Below are 18,681 nucleotides of genomic sequence, written 5' to 3' on the forward strand. Positions count from 1 at the left end.
ACCGGTGGAATGAGAAAAATCAAAAGGCAAACGAAGAAGAAAAAAAAAAAAGATGGGAAATGAAGTAAAGTTCCATGAGCACTACAAAGCAGGGAATCTGATTTATACATTACAACTCTGCAACCCTATGTTTTTCTCTGCCTCTAGCTCTGTATTTCATTGCCTTTGCCCACTTATAACCACTTTTCCACTTTTCCCCTTGTTTCTAATCATCGCTCCATCTGGACCCTGTTCAGATTCTAATTGAGAAACAAAATCACTGTTAATTAGGAGATGATCAAAGGTGGGCTAGAGAAAAACCCCTCCAGGCAAGCAACACCCGGAGGGGCGGGGGGGGGGGGGGGGGGGGGGAAGGGAGGAGGGAGGATGGTAGCTACCAGCCGTGGTCTCAGGGCACCAGCTGGTGCTCATTTCTCATCGTGACTCAAAAGGGGAGGGAGGAGGAGATATATGGAAGTCAAGGATAGTTCCTTTGTCATCTCTAAGAGATTTTGGACAGTGCAAGGGGCTAGTAGCTACTGCCTGGCCTTGGTATACAAGTAGGTGCCTGTGTGCTGTTTCTTTGCACTTGGAAAGGTGGAGAATTTTCTTGATACGTCACATTTGTACATTCCCCAGGTGTTTTTTCTAGGTTTTGCAATTCTCAGTCTGTGAGATCCTCTGAATAAGCGCTCAGTTTCCTTAAAAGGAGCTGTATTGAGGAGAGGGGTGGAAGGAGAGTTTTATCTTCCCCAAGCTGTAAGCCCTGTCTCCAAGTCCTTAAGATTTTTATATATTTGTAGGCTTTTTTCCTGCTGCACTTCTCTCATTTAATTTGGAATCTAACCATGTGATTCCCTCATGTATGGCAATTTTTTAAAAAAAATTGCTTATTTCAAAAGAAAAAGTGTCAAATAGTTGAGGAAAAGAGCCTGAAAAAAAGGTGAAGTGTCACTCCTCTGTGCCCTTGCAAAGCAGGCTTGCCTGTCTCAGGCTTGGGCTAGCTGCTGGAAAAGCCCTCTTCCCTGCAACACAGACAGAGGTCAGCAGCACCATCCCTCCTGTCCCGTCTGTATTCAGCTATGGGAAGGTGAAGGGCTTATCTGTTTGCAATGATAGTTGCGATCTGCAATGCAGACACTTAGAGTCTCCGCATACCCCGGGGCAGGTTTTGGGTTCCCCTCCATTCTTTCATTTGAGTGGGGACTGGTGAGGAGGTGGGGAGGAAGAGTGTTAAATGTGGGGGTGGAGGCCAAGCCCTGTCCAACTCACCAGCTGGCTCTCTTCTGGCCTTCTGGCCCCTAGGGGAAAAATCGGCCCTTCCTCCTGCCCCCCAGCAGTGTTGGCAGTCAGAGCGTGTTGCCAGCCACTGCCTGATCCCCACCACGGCACTTAGGAGCCGAGGTGGGAAGCGGTGTCTGGTGTCCCAGCCCCACACCCCAAAGCCCCTCCTCTCCAATCAATTGACTTTTAACATGACAATGGCCATGACAATTCCTTCTAGCCCAGGCCGGGATGGGGGGGGGGGAAACATAAAGCGTCCCCCCACCTCCACCTAATGGGGTACTTTGCCTGCGTGCTGCCTACAGCTTCCATTGCCTGCTCCGGGGCTGGAAGTCCCGGCACGACCATGAGCACCCACCTGGCCATGCCGCCCTACCTGCCTTACACTGTCCCGGTCAGGTATGGAGACTACTACTGGCTTTCTCCAGGGAGCACGGACAGCGTGCCCGCCGGGGAGGCGCCAGTGGCGGATCCTGTCTCCTGCCCCGCGGCGGCAAACACTCCCAACCACGCAGGTAGGGCCCCGGAGCGAACGTGCAGCCCTCGGCGGCGCGGCCCTTGTGGCCCTGCCCCGGGAAGGGAGGAAGGACGGCGGCGGGAGCCGTCCGGCTGCCAGGGCCCCTGTGGCCGGGCGGGACGGGACGAGACGGGTTGAGATGGGACAGAGGTGCAGGCAGGGAGCCGCCTCGGTTCTGCCGCCCCTAGGGTGCCTGAGCCCGCTTCTCCGCGCTGCCTCGCCTGCGGAGCCCCGGCGAGGCCTCAGTGCACCCGCAAGCTTCAGTTTTCTTTAAAAGTGGGACTTGCAAGTCCTTTAACCTGATCCGCCTGTCTCTGCTCACCTCGGTTTTCTCTTTTCTCTTCAGGGGTGTCTCCGGCCTTCTGTAGCTCAGGGACACTCATCCAGTACACTCCCGACTCTGCCACTAGCCCCACCACAGAGTGCCAGTCTCCCCACCCGTCTTTCCAGAATGTAAAGGGGGAGGATGGTGTGGCTGTGGTGAAGAAGAGCAAGAGCCGCACGGCTTTCTCTCAGGAGCAGTTGCAAACCCTGCACAAGCGGTTCCAGAGCCAGAAGTACCTCAGCCCCCAGCAGATCCGGGAAATGGCTACTGCCCTGGGGCTCACCTACAAGCAGGTGAACATCTTGCTTTGAGTTGCAGCTGAGTTGCGTCCCTGGTATGAAGTGATCTTGTGGGCAAGTTTTTGTTTGTTTGGTTTTTGGCAGTTTTTCTTAAACTCCTTAGTTTCTTTTGTGGTCTTGTTTATGCCATTGCATACATGAGAGCAGAGGGTGTGAAAATTTATGACTCAGTCTTGCTCTTATATTTGGTTCTAGAATTATCCACCCACTCCATGCAGGTGTTTGAAAGTGCACACAGAGCAGGGCTATGCAGAGTCAGGTGATTGTGTGGACATGTGTGGTCTCTGAATGTGAAGTCAGATACTTGCACTGCTATATGAGCTTGCCTTAGTCAGAGCAGCACCTCGTTCTCCCCCTAGAGAGAGGGTCCTTGCCTCACTAGCTGCTTATGTCTGACTGAAGGAGTGACTCACTTGTGAGTCTTGATGCAGCAGTGAGATGCTGCTGCTGTACAACTTGTATCTCTGCGGTTTTCTCGGCCTGCCTTTCAGGTAGGGTTTTTGATGTCATGAAAAATCCCATGGTGATCTGAGGAGTAAGAGTCTTAAGTTTTTCAAGTCTCAGCTCTGTGATTCCACAGCTGCCTGCGTCTGCTGCATGTTGTTAGCAGCTGAAATTATGTACAGCACCAGAAATATGAATACAGTAGAAGGTAAACCACTTTTAGGTTGTGTAATAAGCTCTGAGAATAATTTTTTAATACTCTGTCCTTTCCCCACCACTTCTAGGTGAAAACATGGTTTCAGAATCAACGAATGAAATTTAAACGTGGCCAGAAGGAGAGACGGCGGGTGGAAAGAGTGTTCTATTTACCAGAGGTAAGTTAATTCCCCCATCACCACCAGTCACAGTTTCTCCAGTCTGTAGAAAAAGTGCATCATCTCCAACTTGCTAACTTGAACAATGCACAGGACTTTGTATTTCCCAGCAAATTATATTTTTCATAATGGGGCTTCTTTTGCAGTGGCATCTATTTTAAGCCTCTCCTCATACTGAAAGTACTTCATTTCCAGTTCACTTGCCTCCCAACATGAAACTGGGTAAAAAACAATGTCTGCAGAGAGCCAGCAAAGGCTACTCATGCTGGTTTTGTCCCCAGCATAGTGCTTCCAGGCATGTTGAGTTGGAAATTACTAATTTAAGATCTTGTCTTCTTCTCTATTATTACTCTACAATGAGAACATTGAGTACAAAAAAGATGCTATTGTTTGGCTTGGATGAGGAGGCAGAAGGAAAGCAGGACCCATCCAAAGGAATGGGCACAGCTGATGTGATACTTTGCGTTATTGAACAACCTTCTCTGTCTCTCCTAGAATGCATTTCATCAGGCTGGGTACCTGGACATAACACACACATTTCACCAGGGCTTCCAGGTCAGTGCCAACAGAAGCCTTCAGGCTGTGACCAACATGCACCAGGCTTACAGCAGTGGCCAGACTTACGGGAATGGACAGAGCCTGTACTCGTTCATGGCTGTGGAGAATGAAGGGCTCTTTGGAAAAGATGGGACAAGCTGCAATGCCCAGCAAGCCATGGATTTGTTAAGCCACCAGATGAACTTCTATCACAGCTACCCTTCTGATATGGATTGCGTCAGCCTGGAGTCAGAAGATGCCTGTGGCTTCCAGAGCACCTCTGACAATGTCACACCCTTCTTGAGTTCTCCTGCACAGCATCAGTACCAGACCCCTTGGCATACCCTGGGGACCCAAAGTGGTTATCAATCTTAGGTCTAAGTGGCTTTCTCTCATGGGCTTTCTAGGGTCTTGATTCAGGGATCCAGTTTCTCGTCCTTTCTCTTGCTCTTCCTCACCTACTCCTGTTTTAACCATGGTGGGGCTCAGCACCCTGCTGCCTTGGGCTAGTTTTCTCTTTAAAGGCATCCGTTTATAGCTAAGCCTTGGCAAGGGTGTGTTGTGTGTGGATAGATGAAGCTTGATTCAGGGAGGAAAATGTGCAATGCCATAGCCAAAAATGGCAGAGGTGGGGAAGATTGTCACTTACTGACCAAGTCTCACATTCCTCTGCTGCCTCTTTAGACAGGTGATTTCTGATCCTTGATCTGTGTGTCATGTGGTGGAGCTTTGCTGGAGAAGATAATCCTATACTTTAGCATATTTCTGCTAGAAATACCCTGTTATAGCCCAGAATCTGTGTTGCCTGTTTCCATTGCTACCTCAGTCAGTCTCTCAGCTAATAGGTTCTTCATCTGCATCCTCTCCTCCTTCACTGGAAAGCTACATGAAATCATCTGATTTCAGATGATTTTATTCAGTTTCTCTCAACAATTCCTCCTGGAGTTGTCAGCATCTGCCTACCCCTTGCCTGATGCTGTCCTGCATACACAGGGCAATTGAGAGAAGGGGAGGAACTGAGGAAAGTGGAATGTAGGGTATTGCCAGTATCTCATGTGGAGATTTTAGCTTCCAAAGGTACTAATCTGTGCCTATCAGCTCATTCAAGATCATGTCTCTGGGACTGTCCCCACCCAGTTTAGATCTTGCCTGTCTACATCTCTGTTGAGAGACTGTTTGCTTGTCTCAGCCTGCAAATTGCAGCAGAGGCTAGCCCAAACTTCCACTGTTGGAAGTATGAGAAGCTCTGAGAACAATCTGCTCATCTGTATGTGATGGTCCCCTAGCACTTTGCAAACACAGCACCACTGCAATGCAGCTTTCCCTGGGGTAGAGGCAGGCAGCTAGCTAAAATACTTGTTATTTTAAAGGTGATGTTTAATGTTGCTTATCCTGGAACCCTGATGTTGGAGGTGGACAATCCTCTTGAGTCTCAGTGGAGTTGTCATCCCAAGAGGCTAGAGCAGGATGGTTCCTCACTCTGTCTAATCCCAGTTTTAAGTATGTAAACAAGTTGGATTTTTGTCCCTTCCCCAGGGCTTAGTTGTCTCCCTTTTTTTTGTTTTGTGCTTGGTGCACAATTTTTACTGCATCCCTGTCTTCAAAAGCCTGCAGAAGGGTTGTATGTTGAAGTTAAACTTTCACTGCAGTGGAGGCAAACATTTGTTGTACCTGAATAGTTTTTCTTTAAGTGTATTTTCTTGCAGTGATCTCAAGCATGTTTTATGTTATGTGCATGTTGTCTTTTATTACATTGTTTCTACTTAATGTTCTTAGAAACTTGAAATAACATTAAAATAAAGCAATTATTTTCAAAACAGTGTCACCAGCTTGCATCTGAACAGCCTGCTACGAGGACGGTTATTCTGCACAGGGTAGAGCAGCAGTACTCTGGAAAGGAGGAAAAAAGTAACCTTACCATGTTTCTCCCAAGCAGATGTTTAAAAAGAGTTGGTCCATCAGCCTTGTTTTTAACATGCAGGTGTGTTTTCTAGTGCAAAGGGCGTGCTTCAGGGATAGGCAGCTGGACTGTTAAACTGCTATATGTGCAGCCACATAATATCCTTGTGTTGGTCCTTAAACTGCAGTGCTTCAAAATAACTGCTGAAGTATGAGTGTAGGAACAAAAAAAAAGTGTCCTTTGAGACTGTGTGGCCACCTGCTGCTGCTCCAGAAGATGTGTCATGGTTTGACATGAAGCTGTTTATGATAAGGGGGAAGGGGCTGTAAAGAGGGCTCATGTAAGAAGTTGCTCAAAACTCTCCCCAGCTCTGAGCCAGACACACTTCTGGGGCCGAGCCAATTAGACGCCTCCGTGATCACTTTTTAAAAAGCCAAAAGAGGGGGGCTCTTCCTGTTCCTTCTTTCTTCTGTCCCATCTTCCTTTCTGGCTGGTGGTGGTGCAAGGAGTGGGAAGAGAGAGAGAAGCAACCATGCGGACTCCAAGGTCAGTGAGGGAACAGAGACTTCCCTACATTCTAAGGAGAGGACTGGTGAAGCTGAGATTTATTTTCATTTCTTTAAAGACCCTGCATCAGTGGTAGAGACTCATTTTACTACAAAGCCTTGAGCCAGAGGCAGTGATTTTTCTTCATTAAAACTATGGCTGAGCAAGCCATGTCCCATGGGAGGGACCCAATATTCACAGAAGCTGTGTAACATGTAACCCATGACAAAGCAGCTCATTAAACTTTTGCCCAGAAGAGGCCTTTTCCTGAGGGAGGGACCCTAAAACTGCAGAAACTGCAACCCTGGGGAAGGATCCATGCCTGAGATATTCACCAGGGACTGTCCCCCGTGTGAGGGACCCTATAGCAGCAGAAGCTGCAGCTGCTGGGAACAACCCACACCAGAGAAGTTCGTTAAGGACTGTGTCCTGGGGGAGGAACCCTGTGTTGGAGCAGGGGAAGAATGCCAGGAGTCATCCTCATCTGAGAGAGACTGACCACATCCCCCACTCCCTGCCCCCCTTAGCCATTGAGGGGGGAGGAGGTAGAGATACTGGGAGCAGTGAGCTGGGCCCGGGAAGAAAGGAGGGATGGGGGAGGGAGATCATAAAGTATTGGTTGTCATTTTCTCATCATCCTCCTCCCTTTTTGCTTTTATTCCATTCTGTTTCTTGTAGAATAAACGTTCCTACTTTCCTCTCTAAGTCTAGTACTGGAGTCTGTTTTGCCCAGAACTGTAATTGGCAGTGAGCCCTCTCTGCCCTTGTCTTAATCCACAACAACCTTGCTTATCTTTTTACTCCCATTTCACTGGGGCCTCTGCCATCCTAAGACGAGTGGGGGTGGATGGGGGGCACCAAGCAAGAGACTGTCATGGTGCTTCTTTGCTGACTGGGCAAAACCACAACAGCACTTCCATCTGGAGGTCTGGAAGTGCTGCCTCATGGAGACAGCACCTCTCCTCAGGTTCTTGTGCTAACCTCAAGTGGCAGCAGAAGTTTGTGTATGAGTACCTGAATCCTACCTCCAGCACCAAAGTAATATAAAATTGTTTCTTTCCCTGCTTTGCCCCAAGATTGCATTTATCTTCTCTTAGTAGCTGGGAGCAATGCTTAAAACACTGAAATATGTGAGGCAGACATACTGGGTCTAAGCAGCCACCAATTTAGAGACTCAATGACAATCCTTCTCAGTGAACTGTGGTTCATCTGAGCCTTGCTTTCCTTACATACCTGTTTGAACACCTGTCCAACTTGCATGCAACTAAGGGATGCAAGTCTACAGGATAGCAGCACTAATAGAACAAGGCAGCTGTCTGATCAATGGATAATGATGGAGCAGTGGAACAGGCTGCCCTGAGGTGTTGTGGAGTATCCTTCCGTGGAGGTCTTCAGGACCCACCTGGACATGTTCCTATGCGACCCGATCTAGGTGAACCTGCTTCTGCAGGGTAGTTGGACTAGATGATCTCTAAAAGTCCCTTCCAACCCCTACCATTCTATGACATCTATGATGCTACTGCTGTATCAGCAGAACCAAGCTCCTGATAACAGCCATAGTTTAAACTAATAACTATATTTGAGTTTAATATCAAGTTCCTTAAACTGCAGTACACCACCATAGCTTTTCAGCTATCTGAAACGGACAGTTCAATTCCTATTTCCTCAATTGGCTAAACAGGTTGCTGACTGCTCAGGTTCAAACTGCCACAGGTCCTTTGCTGAACTCTTGAGTGTCAAAGCATGTTCGCTTTCCCTTTGCAAAACTGTAATACTCTGCTTCCAAGGATGAGGTGGAATATGTGCAGGAAGAAACAGGAGTGGAGGTTTGAGCCTGTAGACGAGGAAGAAAGACTAGATTCTCTATGTATGAGCTTCAACAATAGAAAAAGGTGTATCTAGCCTGGAAGACGGCATGATTGCAGAGGGTGCTTGCTACAGATTACCTGTGTTGTTAAGCATGTTTCTCTTCCATGTTCCTGACACATGGTTAAGGAGGTAGCCAGAACTCTGCTGCCAGATGTCTTCAGCAGAAACTGTTATTGTCACCCTGGGGCTGAAACAGCTCACTATGCATGCTGTGGTTTAAGTTGCTGTATTTACCACGCATTCCATGGAAACTGAGTGTTCCTTCACAGGTGTTATTCACCTGCCTGTGTTGCACTCAGATTTGACAAGTGCATGCAGCTGTAGGAGCTGGAGAGAATATGCAGAGTGGCTGTTGGAATTTGGGGTGGTAGGCTGGAAGGTCCTGCTTGTTAGCTCAGGAGGAGTTTCTAGAAGCTGTGAAATGAAGTAGGATGTTGAATTTGCCTTTATGTGGTGTTAGAGATCTGTTACCAGTGAGCCACATCACCAGTGTGAAACAACTGCACAGGTTATTGCAGCACTATGACCAAAATGGGTTGATATGCAACTAATCTCTCTGGACTCACACTTCCAAAAGGGTTTATATCAGTTTCTCAGAGGAAGTACATGCATCTCCATAAAAGCCATTTCTGTTGGGATTACATTACATCTCTGTTAGGACTGATGCTTCTTGTGGCTGTGTGGTGTAACAGTGATTTCTGCACATTGCAACTGTGTGCCAGCAAATCCTTTTAGGATCAAGCTATAAGCCCATATGGAGCTCTTTATATGCATAATAGCTTGCAGGAATACACTGCACTTTTGCAGTATTTATGTTGTGTCAACAATCCAGTTTGTCAATGCTGCAGATGTAGCTCCAGTGGTGCAGAGAATCCCATGCAAACAGAAGAAATTAGATCTAGTACAGACCATGTAGACCAGGGTTTATTCTCTAGTTTTCTGGGTTTCCTTTACTGTCCCATAGGCAAAATACCAAGCAAACAGAGTGGTGTAAGCAGCCTCATTCCTCACTCTCTGTGTCAACATGGCCTGCAGCAATGTTTTACAAGCTACATGTTTCTTCTGACTGGCCCCAGCTGACTCTTGAGTGCAGATAAAAGGCATGATCTTTGTGTTAATAGGCTCTTCCCTACAGATATGTGTTAACATTATATTTAGTTATCTATCTACAATACATGACTCAAGTGCTAAGCTAAGAGGGTTTCAGAAATTTTCTGTAAGGCATTACCACACGTCTTACTTGGCCTGTCACCAGAGGCCAACGGTGTCTTGGCTGTTACTGAGCAGTCAAGATACAGGAAGGACCCAAAATCAAGGCACTTTTTTTCCTGTGAGGGCCATAATGTCTGTACACTGTGTATGTTTTGAAGAGCCCACTCAGGTCATATCAGTGTATCTCATAATCAGGCTAGAATTAATTTCTCATATTTGATGGAAGTCCATCTGCTCACTGAGTGTATTTGCAGCAGCTGGACTTGATCTGAGTCACTAAATCTTTTCCAGATTACAACATCTGTACTGCTGCCTTGGGTGAGCCCTAAGATTCAAGTTATTGCTTAGATACCAGGGAAAGATGAAAGAGCAAGTCCCCAGTGTCCCTTGCTGGCTGACTGTCTATCATCTGAAGGACTCCTGTAACAGGAGCTGCATTCCTACTGCTATTACACAGGACATCGGGAATGCAGCTCCTGACACAGCAGACTTGAACAAACTGCCTTCCTGGAAGTTGCTTACCTGCTTGTTGGAGTTGCTGCAGGCAACAGTTTACAGAACTGTCTGTGGCAATAAGTTCTGTCTTTGAATGATGACCTTTGAAAAGTTTTATGGGTCTCTTGAGTAAACTACAAGATTTGGTAGTGTTTGTTAGCATAGCTTTGAAGGTCAATAGCACGGAGATCATAATTGTTGCTCTTATAGCCAGTATCCTTCTGCAAGGCAGTCCCAGAGACTTCACAGTAAGATCCTACCATCCTGAAGAAAGCCTGAAGGAACAGGGCATGACTGGTGACTCCTTTTTCAGTAACTTATTAGTGAGGATGATTAGCAAACTCTTTTTTTTCACCTAGGGTAGCCTTTGAGTGGGGTGCAGGGAAAGATTTCAGATAGTATTCAGGTTAGTAGCAACACTGTTAACTCCAAAGGAGCTAAAAAAATCTGGGCACTCATGTAATGTCTCTGATAATTGCTGCTATTGTAGTCCATCTTCAGATGTTAACCAGCACCTTTTCAGTTAAGCTAACTCAATCCATCCCACCCCTCTGATGGTGCAGTGATTGCAAGAACATGTCTTTCCCAAGCATAGGTGTGTAGGACATGTGTTTTTGGGCTGTGTTTTAAAATGGATCTCCAAAATGATAGGACACTTACCCTGCCAAAAGCCTTATTTTTCCCCAAATTGTGCTGGTCATACAGTTTACAGTACAGCTCCATAAACATACAGCTCCATGACCAACTGAAGGGTCAGAGTAGTATCATGAGGGAGCAGGGGTGGGAGCAAACAGCTGTGAAGCAGAGGGACATAAACCAGTTTTGTCAATAGAAAACCATGCCCGTTATTACCCTAGTCACAGACATTGATTGCCTTCAGTTTATGCTCACTTTTTTTTTTTTTTTACCACAACAGTTGCTTCATCCTGTTACGTTGAAGTCATTGTCATAAAAAAGAGTAATAGAAAACCTATCACTCAGGGAATCATGACTCTCTTATTAAATATGCACCTAGTTTTAGGTACTTAAATATTTACATAGTATGAAGTTTAAAAAAATATGTTTACTGGTTTGTCCAGTCCCAGTATTAAATATTGCTGGGTAGGGGAAGTTCTCAAGATAGGTGGTAGTCACTCACCTTGTCTTTTGACTCTTTTGACATCTGGCATTGCCAAGACTCACGAAGCTGATCCACCAATAACACAGAAAAAAATCTCTTGTCTATAGCTTCAGTGTCAAATCAGTAATAGCTATGGCATACAGTTTCTATGGCTATTTATGCTCCCTCTGGATTTCATATTGCAATACTCTATTACAGTGGGAAAAAAAGACACAGAAAAATACATAATCCATCTCAAAAATGTTTTATTGTTTGCCAAATTGATGCAGTTTGGTTTTCTTGAGGAAAAGCACAGAAAGATATACTAGAACAAAGAGCTTTTTTATAATTTTGATGCTTATAAGATTACTTTACCAACGTTTCTGCAAACTACGTCATATCTCCCTTCACGAGACACTTCATCAATTCTATACCTTGCAGCTGACATACAGAACTGTGGGTCTAACCATCAAATTGATGCCTGGCGTGTGATAATAACTTCTCCAACTTGAAAGATATGTGACCAGCACCTCTCCATACAGCCCATGGCTTCATGTGTTATGTATACACAACTGTACAGTCATATGTATAAATGAGATTCTCCAAAGGAATGTGTGCCTCCTCTGAGCTAAGTTACAATAATTTAGAAGATCCAGGGGTAGCAAGACCTAGGTAGCAAGATCTTGGGTCTTGACATAAGAGAAGTTTATTGTCTGTGCTAATAAAGAAGGGGGAAGGGGGTATACATGTGTAAGGGCATATGAATGAAGGACTTCATGTACATATATGAGCAAACAGGTGCCTGTATATGTATGTGTCTGTGCACGCTTGCAGGCATGTGTTTGGGTGCCAACCAGGTTCTAGCTACACAATACCCCTGAGTTGGAGAGCACATGAATAACAAAGGGAGAGATGAGAAAAAGATTTGATTCATAGGTGCCCAAGTACCCCACATTCACAGTGCTTAGGAGTGATAGAGATGATGGCCAGCAGTGGTTGGGAAAGGAGACCCCATGGTGGCGGAGTGGCGAAAGTTACAGCTGTCACCTGTCTTTGTGCCTGGGTATTCCACACTGCCAGGACAGCTGTGGTAAAAGTCTACTTTGTGCTGGGTGATGAAGCCCACTGTCTGCTGGACGCTGCAGGTGCCCCCACCTTTGCCAAAGATCCCTCCATCCTCGCTGGTCACAATGGTGTAAGCGTTCTGCCCTGCTCCATAGTGCTGACGGGAGGGAGGTAGAGTTTGGATGTTGCTGGCTGTGGTGATCGGGTAGCTCTGGTGGAATTTGGGGTGCACATCCAGGTATGTACTTGGCTGGAAACCACTCTGAAAGGGAAGGACGGTGAGTCAAGACCTTTAGCTTCTCCACTGGTGTACACAGGCCTGACCACATACTGGACTCTGCCCCTTCACAATTCATGTTGTCTCTCAATCAGCAACAATGGCATTGGAAAGAAAGAAGCAGCATATCCATTGCCATAGCTCAGGGGTGGATACAGTCATGTATATATATGCCATATATATATATATATAGACACACATATATGATGAAAGTAGGATTTGTCTGGAAGCATTTCAGTGGCATAGCCAGCCCACTATTAAGCTACAGAACACAGAGAGCCTAGTCAAGCCTTTGCCCCTGCCCTGAAGCAACCAGAAGTCAGGGTACTGCATGCTTAAGTTGCCCCCGTGGATGAAATGTATCTTAGGACTTATCTGCCCAGACAGATGGGCTATGCTGAGTCATGTGCTGTGTTCTTACTTGCATGAGACACTGGGCTCGTTCAGTCCACAGGCTGTGCTTCTGACACCTTTTCAGCTTCATCCTCCGGTTCTGGAACCAAGTCTTCACCTGAGTGGGGGAGAGCAGAGACAATATCAGCAAAGGAGAGGGAAGAGAAAATGGTATCAAATTCAGGCAGGAAGAACTGAGGGGAGACTGACCAAGTAGCATAGATATATAGGCAGCAGCAGATAAAGGCCTTTAAGAGCTCCCTGGGGTTGTGGCCAAGGGGAGATGTCTGTCTGGCAGCCTCAGCAGGTGGCTAGTGAATCTGCATAGAGGGGGAGGGGCAGCATTGTGTCCACAGGACAGTCATAGCCACGACAAATTGACTCATTTCAATCACAGACATGAATTGCTGCTACAAATTAGACTCCCCCTAGGTCTCTACAAGCCCCTGTGATACAAGTAAAGCCCCTAAGCTACAGGTAGCCTTGTAAGACGCTGTTTCTGAATGCTTCTGCTCAGAGAAAGGAGAGGCTTTCTCCTTGCACCCAGCAGTTCCCAAATTCAAAGCTCCTTGCTGGGTTGAATTCCAGAGCTGTTTCCCCCCAGGGCTGTGTCTGTGTTGTGAGAGCAGCCTTTGCAGGGATGTGGATTCAAAGAAAGAGCAGATTGTGACACACTGGTCTTGTTCCTGACAGAACCAGTTGTGTATCTGCTTGCATATGCATGTACCTACACTGCATATCTGACTTTTTCTCAGTCCCAGGACATCCTGAGGTATCTGGCCATTATGCCCATCTCTGAGATCCAAATTCCAGGAGGCAGATGTTGGACTTGTAACTTTGAGCACTTATGTGTTGCCCAGTCCCCTCTGCATTAGGAAGACACCATTTGAGCCAGCACCAGTTCACTACAGACAACATACCTGGAGATCAGCAGAGACCTTGAAGGGCTGCAATGTATGAACCTAGCAGTACCCACAGGGAGGGGGGAGCATGTGTCAAGCAGCCAGGCAGTACTGAGTGTGAGATGTTAATAGATATTGGACAAGATCAGCCCTGGAAAACATTAGCAATAGCTTTCAGCATGTTGCAGCCCAGCAATTCAGAGTACTGATTGTATGGCAGGTTTTCTGTGAATTTCACCAGTACATGGAAAAAGTCTGAAGTGCTGTCAAGCCCAGAGCAGAGGATGTTTGTGTCAGACAACATATTCATCACCATGTTTGCAATTCTACTACAGGTGTTGGAAACAGTACCCTTAACTGATCCCTGACTGGGGAGACTCCATTGAGGTGCCATTGACTTCTCTGTCCCTCGGAAGTGCTTTTGATCTCTGGGCATGAGTAGGCAGGTGAGCAACTGTTAGCTGGCACCTTTGCCTCTACCCTCTACCTGGGACTTGTCTTTCCATCCTGTCACTGCCATATGTGAACACTCGGTTGCTGTGTAGTAGGGAGCCAAAGTGATGGGTTCAAATACTATGGGTCAAAGTCTTTGTCAAAGTTCACCTGCTTGTAGGTGAGCCCCAGGGCAGCAGCCATCTCGCGGATCTGCTGGGGGCTGAGGTACTTCTGGCTCTGGAACCGCTGGTGCAGGGTTTGCAGCTGCTCCTTGGAGAAAGCTGTGCGGGTTTTGGCCTTCCTCACCCCCTCCCTGCCATCTTCTCCACCCTTCTGAGACTCAGGCAGTGGGGACGAGGATGCTGAATGTGGACTGGTGGCTGAATCTGGTGTAAATTGGCTGAAATTCCCAGAACTGGATGAAGCTGGGGATATTTCTAGAGATAAGAAGACAATGAGAAACGATATACAAGACATAATACACAGCTGCATGGGAATGAGCATGCTTCCAACCTGCTGAGGAGATCCTTGCCTACCAAATAGGGACTCTCTTGAAGAAAAGGTTGCATCACCCTCCTTCCTTCATGTATGTGTGAGCACAGACTAGCTCACTGACAGCAAGTAGCTGCTCAGCCTGGCCCTCCAGTATGTCTGTGGCTCCCTTCTGCCAGGTGCAAAAGTCAGGGCAGGGAGGGGAGAATGGTGCACAGTGCATCTTCCAAAAGGCCCAGGTAATATTTTGGTCTCAGGGTGGTATAAAGAGGCCTGGTCATAACTACAAATACAGTTTTTGGTTGTTGACTGGGGTCCCTGAAACTGGCTGCCCAATAATTTCAAGGCACTTAATAGACAGTGGTAAAGCAACCGACCAGAGCGTACAGTGGGGCAAAGCAGTTAATGCTGGTGGGGAGCATCAGTCAGGCCATGGATATTGGCTCACTCCTGTTTTCCTGTGGCTTTGGCCACAGACTATCCCATTGCTGGAAATGTGTATATATGGAGAGACCTATTTGGGTGAGGGTTGCTTCTGTCAAGAGAATGAAGGGGAGAAATTTGGCATGGAAGTGAGGAGGGAGAAAGGAAAAGTAGATGTGTGGGACACATGAGAAAAGCCATTAATCCTGTACCAAGGACAGGGGAGGGAAAATTCAAGAGTGCAGAAGAAGGTGCCCAAGCCCCTTCTTATTTGTCTTAGTATATGTCTTAGGGGTCTCTGTTGAGGACAAAGTTGAGATAAAGATCTCAAGAAAAAACTTCCTAAACACTCTGGGCTACTAGTCCAGACAAAAGCTGCCAAAATGCATTCAGGCTGCCTGAATAGGAAAATGCTAACAAGAGAGATTACACTGGCACCTTTCTGTCAGGTGGCTGGTTGCTGGGCTCTGTGACAGGCTGAGACATTTGCAGGCCAGCCCTGACAAGGGCTGTAATGCTGGAGTCTCCAATCTTCCCCATAACTGCTGTGGTAAACCAGTCCATCCAGCTTTCTCCAGCTATTCCTCCACAAAACCTTCTGCATGGCCCATCCCCTCTCTGACATTTCAGGAGAGAGGAGGTGCAGTGAATGGGACAGTGCCATTTTCAGTACACACTTCTGACTACTGAGTCCAGCCAATAACTCCCAACCTTCCTTCCTAGCCAAGCTGTGACTCTGAAGCTCACTGAGACACCCTCCTCAACCTCCTGAATGTATGTCCAGTGCAAAGTAGTGACACCCTCCTGAGCAACTTGCTCCCTGTCCACCCTACTAAACCCTTCCTTCTTCTGTCCTAAGCTAAGAGGCTACTAAGCAATCACTCAAAAGCCTTGAGGTGCTGCTGGGCATCAGGAATGTGGCCATATCCATGGTATCTTTTCCCCTGTTCCCTTCCTGTCAGAGGCACACCTGTCTTTGTGGTGCCTGTCGCTCAAGGGTTGCCAGCTCTTATAGGCCTGCTCTTGGCTATTTCCTATCTCTAAGGAGATGATAACTGCCGAAAGCATGGGCTGTGTGAAGAGGCAAGAGTGTAGTAGGACAGGTTTCTGGTGCTGGGGAACAGGGCCATGAGGATTACAAAGGGATGCTGCCTACAAAGAGAAAGGGATCATCGACAGAAGAGGTACAAGGGCCTAAGGTTATGTGCATGGGATTAGACTGCAGAGCCTGCAAGGACCTGAATACCTGTAACCTGGATGCACAGGAAGCTAAAATTTCATATGAGACCAGACGATGCTTGGCTCCTGCAGGCTATGTAGTAAAAACCTTACAAGTAGGAAATGAGCATGTTGAGAATGTGGGCTTGGAAAACAGGAAAGTCTTTTGTCAGAGAGGAATCACAGAAAGGCACCATAGAGTTAAAACTCCCACATGTTCCTACTCAGTGTGTCATCCCAAACCCCCATATAACTACCTGCAGCTCAAGCTCAAGGCAAAGGCACTCCTTCTCCCATGAGAAGGATGAATGAAAGAGGAAGCATGAAACACAAACAAGTGCAATAAACCTGAAAATCCAAGACAGACCCACTCCCACAGTCACTTAATATATGTAGGCCTTTGCTTCCATGACTGGGCTCTTTCTGTAGAGACACATCAGAAGAGAGAGTTTGAGGATGGGGTTTTAAGTTATATATGTCAGGCCCTTTAAGGGCATAAATGCATCAATCTGCCCATAGGCTTTGTGGAGCCGGCATCATGCAGGGAACCTAAGCCTTTCTCCAAACTACATGGCAAATAGCTGCATGCCAAGCAGCCACTAGTCACTCTCCTGAGCTCTCCAAAGCATCTGACAGCTTGAAACCAGTATTCCAAAAGCTTGAGGATTACCTGAATGGTCAGCAGGGCTGGGCTAAAACCTGGTTTCATCAGCTGTTCTGTTGCCACTCACTGGAATGGGAAAATTGCAGGAACAGAAAATGCCACCATGTTAGGGCCTGGGATTTTTTGGCAAAGCAGGAAAGGCAAGGCAACAAGAAGGAAATTGAGAGAGCAAATTGGAGAAGTAAATGAAGCAGAGAGTAACAACGTTGGATTTAAAGGGAGCAGATTTCCCAGCACAGTGAGTCAGAGCATGCCTTTGAGTTTAACAAGCAAGGGTGCTCATTAAGAGTATGAGGAGCATGTAAGGGGAAGAGGGGATAAGTGATGCCACAAACAGAATTGCCTTTGGGATTTGTTTCTCTCCATAGCACATATGACAGCATTTGACTAAAAGGAGGTCCAGACATTCCCGCACCAAGAACCATGAACTCGCATGAGGCGCTGTTGTCACATTACCCTTCAGAATGGAGTACAGACCTGCCGGTGCCTGGACACTTGAGAACTCTGCTGAGGTTTAGGAAACCAGTTCACAGCCTTTAAAAAAAATGTAGCATGGAAAGATGGTGTGACTGCCTAAGGTCATCCATCCTGCTTGCTTATCCCATCATACTTTGCCCAGCTCACACGTTAGGAAATCAAGGCAAGGAGAGAGAAAAAATTGCTCAAGGTCATTAAATGAGTGGCTGACCTGAGACCACAGCTGTCCTAATGATAAAGTTCAAGGCCTTACCTGCCGCCTGCCTTTTCCCTCCTGCCTCTGGAAGCTGACTGGCACTGGTGGCTGCCACTGGCCCGGCCAAAGTGGGGGCATGTCCTGCCTCCCCCGATGAATTCCAGTAGAACTCCAGGTACCCCATGCCGGTCCCGCCGGGGTAAGCCTGGTAGGGGGGCAAAGCCAAGTGTGCACACATGGGGAGCAGATGAAGGAGTGGTTCCCCCACTTTCTAATAGATGCCACCTTCCCCCAGGAACAGGTCTCACCAGCAAGCTGAGGCAACTCCTAAGTGTAGACAAGCAGTTACCTTTATAGCTAGTACACCCTGCCTGGGACTGCAATGTTCACCATCCTTGTCTCCTCAAGGCTCTTTGTCATGTTAAAGAGGTTGATTGGTGGGGTGGGGACAGAGCAGAGTGGGGGGGAGGAGAGAAAACCCACACATGGCATCAATGCTAAAATATGTCCCTTTAGAATGCTTCCCATTCTGCAGGTTCCTCAGTCAGATTTGAGCAGGAGTCTGATCCAGAGCACCTGGAAACTGTCTCCCACTTGTGTCGTTTGGCTCAACTCAGTTTGTCCTGTCATAAAACAATCTCCTGAGCACAGATGTCCTGTACAAGATAGGTGTTCACTGCACTGGGAGAACAAATCCAAATCAATCTCCACCACCTAGGAGTGCACAGGAGAAAGATTTGGTGCTGAGCTGCTCAGTATCATGCCAGGCAAACCCAAGCCCTGGCTCAAAGTTATGGAGAGTTCTGAGACCTTTGTTTCATGGCTTGTGTCACACTGACATCCCCACAAGACAGACACACATACGTACCTTTCCAACCTGACAGCACTTCCCACACTCCTAGAGCAGACATCAAAGATGGAGCAAGGGGGAAAAACAAGTGAGAAACAGATCTGGGGAACAGAACCTACTCTCTTTTTGAAACAGAAGGGATTTCCTTTACGCAGGCATTTGAGGGGGCCAGCTGAAAGTGTGTCTGGCTATATTCCACATGTGTGTGCAAGACCAAACTCAGAAATATTGGACAAATCACAACCAACACCAGATCTCATTTTGCAGAGCAGAAAAGTGGAAATCTCAGCTATCTGGTGTACAGAGGTTTAATCAGCAGAGACATTTTCACTGTGAAGGTAGGAAAAGATTTATTGCAGGTGAGGTCCACAGCTAACAGATTTGCTCCCCTATAGCCTCTGAAAGGTGT

The 18,681-nt window shown here is 47.0% G+C and overlaps 2 protein-coding genes across 2 annotated transcripts; one reads left to right on the plus strand and one right to left on the minus strand.

The window, feature by feature from the left end:
* The first annotated feature begins 1,609 nt into the window (after positions 1-1,609).
* LOC104563933 (homeobox protein NANOG-like) lies at positions 1,610-4,134 on the plus strand. The gene is made up of 4 exons (XM_061988823.1): positions 1,610-1,778; positions 2,127-2,398; positions 3,133-3,222; positions 3,718-4,134. The coding sequence occupies exons 1-4, from the start codon at positions 1,610-1,612 to the stop codon at positions 4,132-4,134; spliced, it is 948 nt and encodes a 315-aa protein (XP_061844807.1).
* A 7,710-nt stretch (positions 4,135-11,844) lies between these two features.
* LOC104563932 (homeobox protein NANOG-like) lies at positions 11,845-17,660 on the minus strand. The gene is made up of 4 exons (XM_010210536.1): positions 17,480-17,660; positions 14,121-14,389; positions 12,644-12,733; positions 11,845-12,207 (listed from the first exon to the last, which is right to left on the minus strand). Exons 1-4 carry the CDS (start codon positions 17,658-17,660, stop codon positions 11,845-11,847), a joined length of 903 nt encoding a protein of 300 aa, XP_010208838.1.
* Positions 17,661-18,681: the final 1,021 nt, after the last annotated feature.

The sequence above is a fragment of the Colius striatus genome, chromosome 1, assembly GCF_028858725.1.
Source record: "Colius striatus isolate bColStr4 chromosome 1, bColStr4.1.hap1, whole genome shotgun sequence".
Classification (NCBI taxonomy): domain Eukaryota; kingdom Metazoa; phylum Chordata; class Aves; order Coliiformes; family Coliidae; genus Colius; species Colius striatus.

What these genes read in the sequence shown, in the direction of transcription:
- LOC104563933 (XM_061988823.1), top strand. Translation starts at nt 1,610, where the DNA reads ATGAGCACCCACCTGGCCATGCCGCCCTACCTGCCTTACACTGTCCCG. An exon ending in AAACACTCCCAACCACGCAG is followed by an intron (nt 1,779 to 2,126) that starts GTAGGGCCCCGG and finishes TTTTCTCTTCAG; the next exon opens with GGGTGTCTCCGGCCTTCTGT. An exon ending in TGGGGCTCACCTACAAGCAG is followed by an intron (nt 2,399 to 3,132) that starts GTGAACATCTTG and finishes CACCACTTCTAG; the next exon opens with GTGAAAACATGGTTTCAGAA.
- LOC104563932 (XM_010210536.1), bottom strand. Translation starts at nt 17,660, where the DNA reads ATGTGTGCACACTTGGCTTTGCCCCCCTACCAGGCTTACCCCGGCGGG. An exon ending in TGGGGCTCACCTACAAGCAG is followed by an intron (nt 12,734 to 14,120) that starts GTGAACTTTGAC and finishes TCCCCCACTCAG; the next exon opens with GTGAAGACTTGGTTCCAGAA. An exon ending in GAGCCCAGTGTCTCATGCAA is followed by an intron (nt 12,208 to 12,643) that starts GTAAGAACACAG and finishes CTTCCCTTTCAG; the next exon opens with AGTGGTTTCCAGCCAAGTAC.